The following is a 14870-nucleotide window of genomic DNA, read 5'->3' as shown; positions in this document are numbered from 1 at the left end:
CCCACCTCCGGACTTCCATTGCCAGTGAAGCGCTCATTTTTGCGATGCTGGGATTCCCCTGCTGGGATTCCCTTGCAGCATCACAAAAACACGGAAATCCAGAGGTGGGGTTTCCCATGGAGAGGAGCCTCATGGGAATCCCAGCAGCGCAAAAATGGGCACTTCGGCTGGCAAAAGGGGTGAATTTTGGGCTTGCACGCATTAATCGCTTTTCCATTGATTCCTATGGGAAACATTGTTTCGTCTTATAAACTTTTCACCTTAAGAATCTCGTCCCAGAACCAATTAAGTTTGTAAGACAAGGTATCACTGTATATTGCTGTGAGCCGCCCTGAGTCTACGGAGAGGGGCGGCATACAAATCTAAATAATAATAATAATAATAATAATAATAATAATAATAATAATAATAAAATTTATTGTGAGAAATTAATATTTATTAAAATAAACTAAAATAGTTTAAAATATATTTCTGCTTCTACCCTCTTTATTATAGAGAGATGAGAACTGATTAAGAAAAATATAAAAATAGGTAGAATGCCAGGTACAAAAAGAGTCTAAGGTGAAAGAAGGAAATATGGTCCCCAAAACAGCCGATGAATGAATGTGGACTGAATAAAAATTAAATACATATAAAACAATATTTTGAAGCATTTATTTGAAAGACTGAATAAAGACCAGATTGCAAAGCAAATACATATTACAGAAAAAGTAAGCAGGTTGAAAGTAAGGAGAAGACAGACAAAAAGCATGGTTACATGTAGCTGATGGAACCCTCAAATACAAGGGACAAAGGAAATGGTGGAAGCAAGGCTGCCAAAATGTAAACATATGAAGTGGTTTGATGAATAATATTGACATAAATTAGTTTTATCTCTGTATTCTTTTCTCTTTGTTATCCTTTAAATTTCTTATTCATCTTCTGCTCTGTATGAATGCTTTTTGTGAAGAGCAAGATGTATATGCATGTATGACTTAGAGTAATGTATGAATTATAATCACTAAATTCACACAATATTAATTTTGCTCAGTGCAAGGAGACAATAGTGTAGTGTTGTGACTTCTCAGAATAATAATTGATTGTATTTGACTTTCCTTCCGCCAAATAAAACAAAATAATGACAGCAAAAATGCTGCCATTGGAAAGAAGGCTAGGTGCTAGATTTAGCCATTTCTTGTACATCTTTAGGAGTTCTGTTCCCCACTTTATCCTAGGGAAATCCACTGCAGAATTGCTGTAAAGTCAGATTGGATTTTCACAGCATCCCATTTTGTTTTCTTAAATCAGATTAGCCTTACAAAATATTTTGCAACTCCCTTTTCCCCAAACAATTTTCAGTTGAACCACAACCTACTGACTTTGGAAACCTTAACTTGAATATAGCCCTTCTCTTGAATAAACCATGTTTTATATAAGGGCAGATAGTACGATCTCTAGAAACATTTAAGTGGGAAAATAAGAGCTTCTTTTCCTTTATTTCTGTTTTTGGTTTTCTCCACTGGCCATTAGTAGAGAACTTGATTTTATCCTTGTTCCTTTTCTGTGTGCATCTGTTCTTTTGAAAACTTTATTTATTTTACATAGAAGTTACTGCTTTTAGAAAATGCTGGCAATTTTTTTTAAAAAAAAAACCACTTTAAAAATGAAACATTTCATAATTTGTCGGCTGGGAATAGGTTGTTTTTGTCCTAAATGCATTAAGAAATGAAACAATCTGTTTGATAGCAGTGGGCTGAGAAGAATAAAGGTATGGGGGTGGGCTTGATTTGAACTTTGTATTGAAATTTTAAAATTGCCAAAAGGAAATAAGAGCTGGAGCACTAGAAGAAATGGAAAGTATTGAATAATTGAAATGCAGGTCAGGCAAGCTGGTTGTCCACTGAAAGGGAAAACCTGCTTTCAAGAACTAATTAGGAGATTATATAAATACTAATGATCAGACCAGATGTAAAAGGTTATTTCTGGCATTAATACAAAGCACATAGTGAAATTCACATAAAGGTGGTGAAAGCAGGATTTGTGCAGCACATTGTCTTAGACAAACAAACAACATGTACACATAGATAGGATAAAGGAGATCTGTGTGCAGTCTTCTTGGTGCTGTAAAAATTAGACATTTCAATAATATCTGACATCTGTGGCCACATAAAGGCTAAATTCTATAACACATGATGGTCAGTGATGGCCTGTTACTGGAACAGTAAGGTGCTACTTTCCAGTAGCAATTTTTGGGGTGCATGTGCAGCTGAGCGCCCCTGCATGAGATTTCACTTCTGTGCATGTGGAGCAAGAAAAATCTTGTGTGAAGATGCGTGATTTTGATGATTTTCGCTGATGTTTTGCTTCTGCACATGCACGGAAGCAAAAATATCAGCAAAAATTGCCGAAATCTCAATTGTGCAAGCATCTTTACATAAGATTTCATTTGCTGTGCATGCGCACAAGTGAAATCTCATGCGACAGGCACAGAGGGCGCACCAGTAGCACCGAAGATGGTAGGCTGTCATTGATGACAGTGTTTCTGAAGCAAAACTGAGAAAATGGGCTGGTAGCAAAGAACAGCTAGTGCAAGAACTGGTCATACACGTACTTTTTGACACCTCAAAGTGCTCAGGTATCAATTTTTTAAAAAATTAATTAAGAAATGAGAAATCTATTTACCACACAGCTGACTATCATCTTCCAAGATGATCTTTATTTCTAGTAATGCTTAGTTATTTAGTAGTTCTTAGTTTTTCCAAAGAACAATTTTAATACGGTTGTGAGTTCCAAGGATGTCTACAGATTATGGTCAAAAAAAGATAGACAGCAGCCATGACAGTATTGTACCTGCAATTTATATTCTAACAGGCAAGATTTTGATTTAACCCATCATGGATGCTATCTTAATTTTTAAAAACTATATGCTGTAGACACTTCTGGCTGAGCATTTGATGCATTGGGAGCTTCTGAACTTTCCCGACAACAATTCTAACCCTCCCAGCAAATGATTTTGAATTGAAATAATCACTGAGACATAATCGAGAAAGATGGTTGGATCCCAATGTTGTGTTAGTACGTATATTTCTTCAAAGATTGTATTTGTGTGGTTACAATCCACATTCAGTGGAAATAGAGTGTCGTGCATTAGATGTGTGCCACATAGAAATCAGATGACACCTCTCCCACTAGAGGCATTATATGCTAAATAGACATGGGCCATCTGAAGGAACCTTGAAAGTCATCTGATTCAATCACTACTGAACTCATGATTTATAAGGCATGCTATGACTACAATATTCTCAACAGATGGCTGTCCTTCCCTGCTTAGATATTGTTAATAAAACTCTAAATGTAACTGACTTATTAATCCATAATTCATCCCAGCTTTAAAAAAAATACTCTGACCCTTATAACCTTTCAGTTTGTGTTTGTTACTTTATTTGGACTATACTTTAGTCTTCGGAGAGGGGCAACCTAGAAATCCAATAAATAAATAAACAAATTTACTTAAAAAACCCCCCCCAGCTTTTCATTCACTCATGCAAAGCAACGGTAGGCACTTTAAAAAAATACCTTCCGTATTTAAAACAAGCAATTTCAACTGTAAGAAATATTGTTAAGAAATGGAAGTTAGATACAATTGGAAGAGTCTAGAAAAATCTATAGTTGCCATAAAACTGGTGTAGATCTGTAAAGCAGAACTGAGAAATCACTGTAATCCAGCTGTTGAGAAGTTTAGCTGACACCAGAGTACAGTATTTATATGGTGATTTACAATAGATCCCTGCTTATGCAAGAATTATCTGCATGGGAAAGCTGTTGGAAAGAAATACTTCCTGAAGCCGCAAAAGGCAGTCTAAGGTATGCAAAAGAAAACTTTGACAAGCCTGAAAATATTTTGGAAATACAGTAAATATTTCTATCTAATGAAACAAAAATTGAATTGTTCCACAATAACGCAAGGTATATTTGAAGACAAAAAGATGAGCCATTTATAAGAAAATAATATTTTAGAGGTTGTTATGCCCTAGTGTACTTTTGCTGAGCTTTGGGCTTATGTGTCAGCCAGTGGTTGGTTGCTGTCACTTTGGACTGGTTCTTTAGAACCGGTAGTGATGACTCCAAGCTGAGAGAGAACCAGTTTTCTGTGAAACGAGGCCTGCCCACCCACCCTTGGGGTATCATTATCTCTGCTTCTGAAGCCCAGCTGATTAGAGGCAACAGATTGAATGGTTTTCTGTGCTTCTTGCCTAGTTTGCAACAAGGAAGTTCTATTACTTCTGAACTGAGCGAATGCAGTGAAGTACTCAGTAAAAGCATGCGCTCAGCAAACTGGCAGCAATGAAAAACAACCCACCCCTGGGATCAGTCAGTGGCAAAGAAGTTGGATACTTTAGCAAGTCAGTCTCCATTTGGAGAAATAAACCTCCAAATTAATCATGAAATATTTTCAGAAAAGGAGAATAATGGTTTTGAAATAGAATAGAATAGAATTCCTTATTGGCCAAGTGTGATTGGACACACAAGGAATTTGTCTTTGGTGCATATGCTCTCAGTGTACACAAAAGAAAATATAGATTTGTCAAGAATCATGTGGTACAGCACTTAATGATTGTCATAGGAGTCAAATAAGCAATGAAGAAACAATATTAATAAAAATCTTAGGATAGAAGCAACAAGTTACAGTCATACAGTCCTAAATGAGAAGAAATGGGTGATGGGAATGATGAGAAAAAACTAGTAGAAATAGAAGTGCAGAGTTAGTAAAAAGTTTGACAGTTTCAGTTTAATCAGATTTGTATGCCGCCCCTCTCCGCAGACTCGGGGCGGCTCAGTGTTGAGGGAAATATTTGTTTAGCAGAGTGATGGCGTTTGGGAAAAAACTGTTCTTGTGTCTAGTTGTCTTGGTGTACAGTACTCTGCAGCAAAGATTTGAGGGTAGGAGGTGAAACAGTTTATGTCCAGGATGTGAGGGGTCAATAAATATTTTCACAACCCTCTTTTTGACTCGTGCAGTATACAGGTCCTCAATGGAATACCAAATGGCTTTCATAGTCCCAATACTTGATATTATTGCAAATCTGTGGGAAAATCTCAAACATGCAGTATATACAAGGAAATCTAAGAAAAGTTCTGAGCTAGAAGATTTCTGTAAAGAACAGTAAGAAAAAAATTATTAGTAGGAAGACTCTTAGCTAGAAACAGGAACATGATAGCTATTGTTTCTAGCAAAGGGGTTGTTGCAAAGTAACTATGTCCAAATGCTTCACCATACTAGAAACACTGAGGGAGACAATTAAATTGATAAAGATGTCAATGAAAGCCCTGTTGATATAGATATTTATGAGCAACTTAGGCATGTAGTTAACTATGCCACTCTGAGTTGGTTGAGAAGGGCAGCATAGAAATCTATCTATCTCTAATCTATCTATCTATCTATCTATCTATCTATCTATCTATCTATCTATCTATCTATCTATCTATCTATCTATCTATCTATCTATCTATCTATCCATCCATCCATCCATCCATCCATCCATCCAACCAACCAACCAACCAACCAACCAACCAACCAACCAACCAACCAACCAACCAACCAACCAACCAACCAACCAACCAACCAACCAACCAACCAACCAACCAACTATATGTTTGCCATAATGTTTGAGGTACTTGTTAGTAATTCAGAGATAATGAATTCTAATCCTGCCTCAGACACAAAGCTAGCTGTAATCTTGTCAAGAAAACTGCAGGAACTTGTTCGGGCATAGTGTCTCAAAGGTAGTTATTTAAATATTAAAATGTCCTGTTAGGGAAGACTTTGCAAATCATTACAAGACAATATGTTGATTGGTTGAGAATTGATGAAGTTGTAGTTCAACATTTTGGGAGAGGACTGAGCTGATAAAGTGTACTGTGACAGGGGAAAGTTGGATCCTGTGCCTTTACCCATCTATGTACTCTAAATTCTGTTGCCTCTGACATAATACACACTTCTAAGTAGTTACTGAGAGATGTGACAAGTGATAAAAGAGTAAACATGGGTTACTCTACTATTCTGAGGTTTCTAGTCACTAATTGCATTATCCTCTACTATGTTCTGCTGGGGGAAGCATAGATGATGCATTTCTGTCACATGTACAAAATTACTAGAGGTTGGCTGAGAGGCATGTTGTTGGACTGATGTAAGAGATTGTGTGTGTGGCACGGAATGTTTAGTAGACTACTCTCTTTTCTCTGAGACATAATCTAATCTTGACTTCTCCCCTCTCCCAGATACCACAAGGACTAAGAAGAGTCATGAAAAAGAGGGTGTGGAATACAACTTTGTTTCAAAACAATCATTTGAGATTGATATGCAGCACAACAAGTAAGCTTTGCTCTGAAGTATTTTCAGTATCTTGGAGGAACTTTCTTTGCTCTGAAATTATGTCCCTTCTTGATGTCCCTACTGATGTCATGAGGGTCTAAGTAGAGTACAGTAGTCCCTCACCTATCGCTGGTGTTACATTCCAGACCTGGCCGCGATAGGTGAAATCCGCGATGTGGAATTTATCGACTGATAGTACTTATTTAAGTATTTATATTGTAATTGTTTGGTAAGTTTTCATTGTTTTAAGTGTTTATAAACCCTTCCCACACCGTATTTATTTTAGATACAGTATTTAAATACAGTATTTACAATTTTAGATTTATTTTTCCCCCAAAAAACCTGCCGATCGAGTTCGGCGGGCTGTTTAAATCTGCCGATCAACTTCCTCAGAAACCCGCGATGAAGTGAAGCCGCAGTAGGTGAAGCGCGGTATAGCGAGGGACTACTGTAGCTCCTTTTCTGATAGAGACTTTAATTTCATAGGCATATGGGGCTATAATAACGGGGAAGTTCTGTTTGGCTGTAAACGTCCTCCAGATTGGGATGGAACCAAAGAGATCTTATTAAGGCTGGTTTGTTAAGGCTTGTTTGCTTAATATGTTGAATTAATTGTATGCACTCCAATGCTGCATTTCTGCCAATTTCTCAACAATTCACAAAATTTACAGTGTTCTGTGTCTGATCCAAGATTTCTTTTTGCCTGAACTTCCCTAGTTTACCTTTACTCAGAAGGGGAGGAAATGGAACAGTTCTTTTACCACACAAAGTTGAAGACCTGTGCTCCATGTGCCATAATTTTTTGGTACTCCAGATATGCTGGAATTGCATCCCCCAAGAAATATATGTTAAAGAAACATTTTGGAATTTGAAGTTACAACATATCCAGGGTACTGGGGATCACTGCTTTAAGGGTCAAGTAGTACCAGGCTGAGGATACTAAAAGGCCCCTCACAGGCTAAATGCTGAACAGATCTGAGATTAGTTTTACATTAGTTTTAACTTCACAATGTTTGTGTTGTGTTTGGGAAAGTGACTAGATGTCTCTAGGTATAAATGTTTTGTGTGTGCATGCTTTCTAAGCATTTGCTCTTTCCTTGATGAAAGTGGAATGTTCAAAAAGAGTCATCCCTTTTAAATCTTGTGGCCTGAAGCAAATTATTAAAAATAGAAAAGACAAAATAATTTTACGCCATAATAAACATTTGACATGTTTGCATGCTACACTCTCTTTTAAGGTTGGTGTTCTGTTTTGCTTTTCCTCACTAAATTCCCTCTCAATTTTCAGGTTTGTAGAACATGGAGAATATAAGGAAAATCTTTATGGGACAAGCCTGGAGGCGATACAGTCTGTCATGTCTAAAAATAAAGTTTGCCTTGTGGATGTTGTGCCTGAGGTAAATTAACATTTTTTTTAAAAAAAAACTGTGCTCCAGATTTTCTTTTCTGTTTAGGGTCCATCGTAACCATGGACAACATATGGCCTTCCAGAAAGAAATTAACAGTTTGTAGCAAGAATTGTGACAAATAACAGAGGCATTGCAAGTTAATTTCCTTGTGGAAATATGCTGTGTTATTTTCAGATGTGTCTTGTATCATATATATTTGTCACTTGGCACTGCTACATCTATCACTGTCTCCTAGTCCTTGATTAACTCAAGATATTTGGTTGATCCCTTTCTGCCCATCTGGATCTGGAAGCCTCACAGAATTTTAACCCTATTATTCTCCTCAACTTTCTGTGGTATCTCTCATTTGAACTAGGGAATGTTTAGCCCATACATTGTCCAGATATTCTGGTACATAATGCTAATTATCTGGTTGTACTGTTCAGTGTGGTTCCTAACTTATGCCTGACATTATGTGTTGGATCGTCTCTGAGGCCTGTCTACAGTCCACACCTATAATATCCAAGATAAATAATAAATAAATAACATATATGGTGTCTTGGGTTCTACACTATCTTCCTTTCCATATTAATATTTTATTACTTTTAATAACTGGGGCATTTGGTTGGAAATGCAGACTTGGGCAAGCAAATAGCATTCAGTTGACTATCGGTTGACTAATTTAATTTACTATTTGAGTTAAACAATTAAAAATACTTCAGATGATTTCAAAAAAATATTTCATCAGCACTAGGCTTTTCTCTCAGATATTTTTAACTTTTATTAATTTATAGTCCTTTCTATTCTGGTGTATATTTTTGGTGCTGTTTGTCAGCTGAGTGCCCCTTTCATTATATTTATGGTTATATTCCGAGTCCTCAGAGAAGGACGGCATACAAGTCAAATAAATAAATAAACAAACAAACAAACAAACAAACAAACAAACAAACAAACAAACAGACAGACAGATAGATAGATATAATAATAATAATAATAATAATAATAACAACAATATTATAAAGCAACAATATAATAATATATAATGTAATATATTACTATGTGATATATTACGATACTATGTAATATATTGTATTATGACAAAATTCAAGATTACTTCAAAGATTCCTTCAGGCCATCAAATCAAGAGAAATAATGGCAATTTCTTTCCTTTAAGAAAATGTGGCCAGAGATTTCTGTTTTGCATATTTCTGCTTCCAGGCAGTGAAGCACTTAAGGACAGCCGAATTCAAGCCCCATGTGGTGTTTGTAAAGCCGCTTGTCTCAGAAAAGAAAAAGAACACACCAGCCTCTTTGCTGACAGAGGACATCTTTCTCCCACTTGTAAGTATTTTGTATTGAAAGGATGGTTTCATACAAGGAGTTTATAATGAGACGAGCAACATTTGCCTCTGCTAAGGGCTGTCTTCCCTGGAAGGTCATCTGTGTGCAACACCAAAAATTGATCTGAAGGATGTGGTAGCTATGCAGACCAAAGTGAATGTAGGATCACCCATTTTTCATTTTATTTCTAAAGTTATTATTTATTTCCTTGGATTCTCTTTGGATCCTCCTTTTCCCTCTCCTGTTGCCCTTGATTTATGCATACCAGAGTTTGTTTTTATAATATTCCCAGCAGTTTTTGTTTGCAGAGAGTCAGAATCTGCAAGATAGTGGGCATAGTGTCATAATGCAAATTCCAGACCTTTCATACATGTGGCAGTATTCTATACACATACAAAAAGAGTGTGGCTTAGATATTGATGCTACATTCTTCATATTGAGATTTTGATGCATCCACTTCGGTGATATCTCTGACTATATCTTCCTCACTGTTGTTTAGATATTTCATTGTGAAGTCTTTGTTTTTGGAAAATTATACTGTGGTGATTAGATCCAGATTCATATTATATACACTCATTAAGCTATGCTATGGTTTCCTTGTTATAGATTCAATAAATCACCGTTTGGTGAATTTGCATACAGCTCTAAGCCATCAATCTAATTTTCAAATCACAATGACTAGATTCATACAACAAATTAAATGCAAACCAGACAAACCCCACAATGGTTTAATATAATAGTTGAAGCTGATATTGGTACAAAGAATAAATCTATTAGTAATCAGTGGGAGCATAAATCCACCATGACTTAAATGTCTTTGATTTCTTTGATCTCCTAACTATGATTACAGTAGGCCTGTTTCCAGCTGATTGCATATTTAATGAATCCTTAAGTAAGTGGCAAATAAATGTAGAGCCAAAAGAAAATCCCTTAAATTATTATACCAGTAACTCAATATATTCAGATTATTACAGACGATCCTTGACCTACATCCATTCATTTAGTGAACAAAGGTATAACAACACTGAAAAAAAGTGACCTGACTGGCACTTGCACTTATGATAATCACAATATCCCCAGAGTCACTTGATAAAAATTCATGTTCTTTGCAGTTGGAATGTATTGCCATTTGGGACTTTCCCAGCCTGCTTCTGCCATGCAAATGGAGAAAACTGGATATGCTTATCACAGTGTGATTCACCTACCAACTGATTTGCTTAACAATTGTGAGAAACAAAGTTGTAAAATTGTGTGTGACTTAATTTAACTTACTTCTTTTTGTAACAGAAATTCTATTTCCACCAAGAACTATCTGTACTAAATTTCACTAACCAAATCTGGTTGCTGTAGCAGAATTACCCAATTCCCCCCACCCCTACCCCCTTGGGAAGTGCCAAAAGGATGTTGCAGTTCAAAACCAATTTTTAAAGAAAGACACATTTCTTATTGTTTTTTTTTTATTTTGCAGGATGAAGAGCAGCAAGAGATGGTGAACTCAGCAACCTTCATTGAGGAACAATATGGCCACTTGATCGATACTATCCTAGTTAAGGAAGATCTCCAGAGTGCCTGTAGCCAGTTGAAAACCATATTGGAGAAACTGAACACAGACTGTTTTTGGGTGCCTGTCTCTTGGGTTAAGTTGTAGTCAGCCATGTTATGCCAAAAAATAAGATTTATTCCTGTTTGATAATAATAATTTGTAAATAGAATGGATGGTTAAAAAGGGAAAATGCAGCTGCAGCAGCCAGCTTGTTTCAAAAGCTGGAAAAGGAATCTGTCTGCAGCTAAAACCATATTCTGATTAATCGCTTCCTGTACAAGAATGGAATGAAAAATTGCACGATACAATCCAGGGCATGTGTGAGTCCTTTTAGGCAGCAGTTCTGGATATTTGAATGCTGTTTCAAGCTCTGTGACTGAGATTCAAACTCTGGGCATCTTGATGAAGATAAAATAGCTGCGAAACATTACAGAGCAAAATATGCCAACTCTGAAACTTCTGCAATCAATAATAAATAAGAGAGTCCTTCAATTAAGGGCTATAATATCAGGTAATACAATAATAAACCGTCCTGCTTCTCCTATTGGTTGGCCAAGCAGAATCAAAAGAGCAATTAGAAGTGACAGTTGATACTTTACTAGAAGATAAGTCTCCCTGGCCATCTGCCAAAGCTTTAATAATTTTGTGTGAAAATTAGCCATGCTGTATATTCTCTCTATATAGCTATATTTTGAGACATCAATGACTTAGTGGGATTTTCTCCCATGATTATCTCAGTAAACTGCCAAGTAATTGTTAAATTATGAAGTCAATGCATTGAAAAGTGTCTCAGTTGTCATCAAAGGACCACAAATTTCTCAAGATAAAAGCTGAGGAAGCATTTCTCCTCTATTTCTACATAGTTATCAGCTGTAAATGCGAAAGTATCTGTTTTGTAGGCAATCAGTTACCCATTTTAGGTCAGCTTTAACTTAGGCAAGTGGCCTGAATTTTTAAAAATGCAAAGGATGTTTGACATAAGCTCGACCTTGTAGAATGATAGCTGAAGATCTTTGGGAATCAAGAATACCCAATATCCAAGTCTGTCCATGACTAGCATAATTCTGGATTTGCTGTGCAAACATAGAATTGGATGCAGAGTTCAGCATCCAGAATTTCACTTTAAAGGCCAAGCAAAATTTCCGTTCTTCCAATGATTGAAAATGTATAGGTTTTTTTTTCCATTTCTGGACCTGGTAAACATCTGAAGTGGAACTTCATCTTTCAATTCTAAGAATTGAGGTGAAGAAACATGAGAGCTCTGAAGCGCCACAGCTAGCCTTTTCCAGAACTCCACATTCAATATAATTGAGGCATCATAAACACATACAAGTCTACCATGCTTTGCTTTAATTCTTCTTGTAGAATGATATTTTTTTTTGCAGATGTTGTTTTAGTGATTAAAAGAGAGGGTTCGTTCTTGTGAGAAAGGGCTTGACTTTTCTATATTTTTATTTTATTCTCTATGCTGTTTTTTCTGTTCCACTCTGTTTTTTGTGCATTTCTTTGTAAAGAAAATATTTCCCTTTGGAAAAAATAATCATCAATCTTCCTAGAATTGTTCTATAGCTTAGCCATAGCATTTAACACCAGTCTGTCTTGAAGCAGAAATGATTGATGTACTTATTTAATTCTGTCGTTTTAAAATTGTGAAGAAAGTTGGTGCTTTGTTAAAAATTTTTTATCATTGATATGGATTGGTTGATTATGGGTCATCAAGTTGGTGTCAGTTCTTAGCAACCATATAGATAATTTCTCCAGGTGGATCTGCTTCCAGGATACTGTGGTTCTTCAGTTCTTCCAGTGGTGTAATCCATTCCTGCAGTACCTGAGTACCTTGTTGCTGGTTATTATCTTTCCTTTCATCGTTCTCAACATTACAGCTTCTCCAAGAGCCATATGTCTTCATATATCCAAAGTAGCATAACTTGAACCTGGTCATTTGTGCATTGAGTGATATGTCCTTAAGATTGATAATAGTTCAGGGGTATCAAAGTTGTGTCATCATGTCATGTGACATATCCCGACTTTTCCCTTTACTAAAATGGGGGTGGGTATGGCCAGAGTGTGATGCATCCAGCCCGCGGGCCATGAGTTTGGCACCCATGTACTTGGTGAGCCTTCCTAGAAAACATGAATGAATGAAACAAGATTCTAGGATACACTATCAATTGATGTGAAAGGCTGGTAGAGTTTGAGAGATCTATCTAGCACCTGACAAAGGAGAAGGTATATGTTCACTTTATATATTTTATGTATGTGGTATAATATGGTAATTGCATTTATTCTTTACAAGTGTGGGAGAGAAACATATAGCTTGGTATGCAAGGAATTCCCCCTTCCCAATTTCTATCTGAACCCCCACCCCTCTTCAAACCTAAAATAAAAATTCCCCTTTGGTACCAAATGCATAGTTTGGTTCATAGAATGTATCAGCAAGCTGGTAGGAATTGTGTAATTAAAAAATCAAGTTTCCTAAAAGTGTTAGTCTTTTGCAAGGAAAAAAATATACTGGTAGCTAAAAGGCTAATCAGTTCATTATTGCATCCAATTTATGTATGCAATAGGTATTTTCTAGTGTCCTTCAGAAGACAAATTGGTGCAGAAGATGCTCCTTGAAGAGAAAAGTGATAATTTACAAATCTTTGATAGCAAACCACTACAACCCATTTTGCAAAATGGGTGTGTGCCAGTAGCAAGGCAAAATAATTTTTAACAGTGCATGAATGCAGCTAGAATATTCAAAACTCTTTTTAACAGTGCATATGTGTCCAACCAGAATATTTTTAAATTTGTTTGTATGCCAGCAGAGCTCCTGACTGATGAGTTACTTCTTTAAATAATTCACTTTGTTGTATGTAGGATAATACAATGAATTTATGTATTTAATACATGCAGTTTTTCAGAGAAAATTTTAGGATGAGAACTGCTTGCTTTAATTTACCTGCACCCTCTTTCTGACATCTGACCTAAAGCTACGGTAGTTTCCTCTCTTTTTGAATATACAATTTCTACCCCCATCCCCAGTTGATATTTTTTTCCTACTTCTTCTATACCATTACAAGAAAGTACAACTTTGGATTTACAATGAAAAAAAAAATCCCCCACCCTATTCCAAGTGGAGGGATGTTTTCAATTGTATATACAGTACTTAAAACATAGTAGCTTATTTCTCTAGTTGTACAAGTGTGACTTTCCCTCTACTTTTAGGTATCGTTCTTTCACTTCTGAGTTTTAGGCTAGCATAGAGAGGAAAGGTTTGGGGGAATCTGTATTGGAAAATTGAAGAAATGGAATGGATGTAGATAAACGATTGCACAGTAGTTAATTTTGCTTTAATTTGTGGAAGTCAATGAAATTTACACTGTTCTTCTGTGATCAGGCACTCTCCAAACATCTTTTAAAACTCCCATCAGTCAACAGCTAACTCACCAGCTAATACAAGTATAATAGTGGTGGTAGTAGTAGTAACTGGAGTTGGAGCTGTTGCTGTAACCCTTGGGAAGTGGTGAATTTCCAACTTTTTCTCCTTTCTACTTTGGTCACCTTACTTGGACTATTATCCTCTTACCTCTTCCTGCCAACTTACCTACACAGCATGCATTATGCAAATAAAATCCAACCCAATATTTCTTTTAAAATGTTCAATGTTTTCCCTCCCCCATTTTCCTTGCTTTCATTTTCCCTGGTCTGTGCATTAAGACTGAATATCTCAGACTATATGAGGCAGCAGAGAAACTTTGGATTCTTAATAATTAGTATTTCCATATTAATGTATCTTATTTGGAAATAACTGTTTACTCCCCCCCTACAAATAAGCATCTGCAGCAATGCACACATTCAGCTATCTGCTAATGCCAATGCTATAAAATATATTCTAAAAGAAAAGTGCTTTAAACAGAGTTAGCCTGAATTGCCCATGGCATTGTTCCGTTTACTATTTCCACAAATCATATGCTGTTCATGTATTTGTGTGCGGAGGAACTTCTGCCTAGGAGTGTTGACTACTATTATTTGAAATGTATTGAAAAGAGGGATTATGTACTCAGCCTCAATAGGTTAAAAGCCCCACAAAAAACCCACAAAGAATTTATATCTTCCTGGACATCCTGAAAAAAGCAGTCTATTTCAAAAGCTTATCATGTGGGAAATAACTTGCAGCAAACATGTCAGCTATTCATTGCAGTCTTTCTGATGAGAATTGAGCTTTCCACAGCTCCCATGTTGGTTTCTTAACATTTGAACA

The 14870-nt window shown here is 36.3% G+C and overlaps 2 protein-coding genes across 3 annotated transcripts in view; one reads left to right on the top strand and one right to left on the bottom strand.

The window, feature by feature from the left end:
• MPP3 (MAGUK p55 scaffold protein 3) overlaps positions 1 to 12321 on the top strand; it is a 110774-nt gene extending 98453 nt beyond the window's left edge. For both annotated transcript variants that reach the window (XM_070729766.1, XM_070729765.1), the window contains 4 exons: positions 6259 to 6352; positions 7641 to 7749; positions 8959 to 9081; positions 10550 to 12321. In XM_070729766.1, the coding sequence (XP_070585867.1) occupies positions 6259 to 6352; positions 7641 to 7749; positions 8959 to 9081; positions 10550 to 10729 (506 nt within the window). In that variant the 3' untranslated portion in view covers positions 10730 to 12321. The remainder of the gene's footprint in view (positions 1 to 6258; positions 6353 to 7640; positions 7750 to 8958; positions 9082 to 10549) is intronic.
• The window catches only part of CFAP97D1 (CFAP97 domain containing 1), a 50182-nt gene that overhangs the window by 3179 nt on the left and 32133 nt on the right, over positions 1 to 14870 (bottom strand). The window lies entirely within an intron of this gene.

Source organism: Erythrolamprus reginae, chromosome Z, assembly GCF_031021105.1.
Source record: "Erythrolamprus reginae isolate rEryReg1 chromosome Z, rEryReg1.hap1, whole genome shotgun sequence".
Taxonomy (NCBI): Eukaryota; Metazoa; Chordata; class Lepidosauria; order Squamata; family Dipsadidae; genus Erythrolamprus; species Erythrolamprus reginae.
Note: the sequence above shows the minus strand (reverse complement) of the source record. Positions and strands in the feature narration are given on the sequence as shown.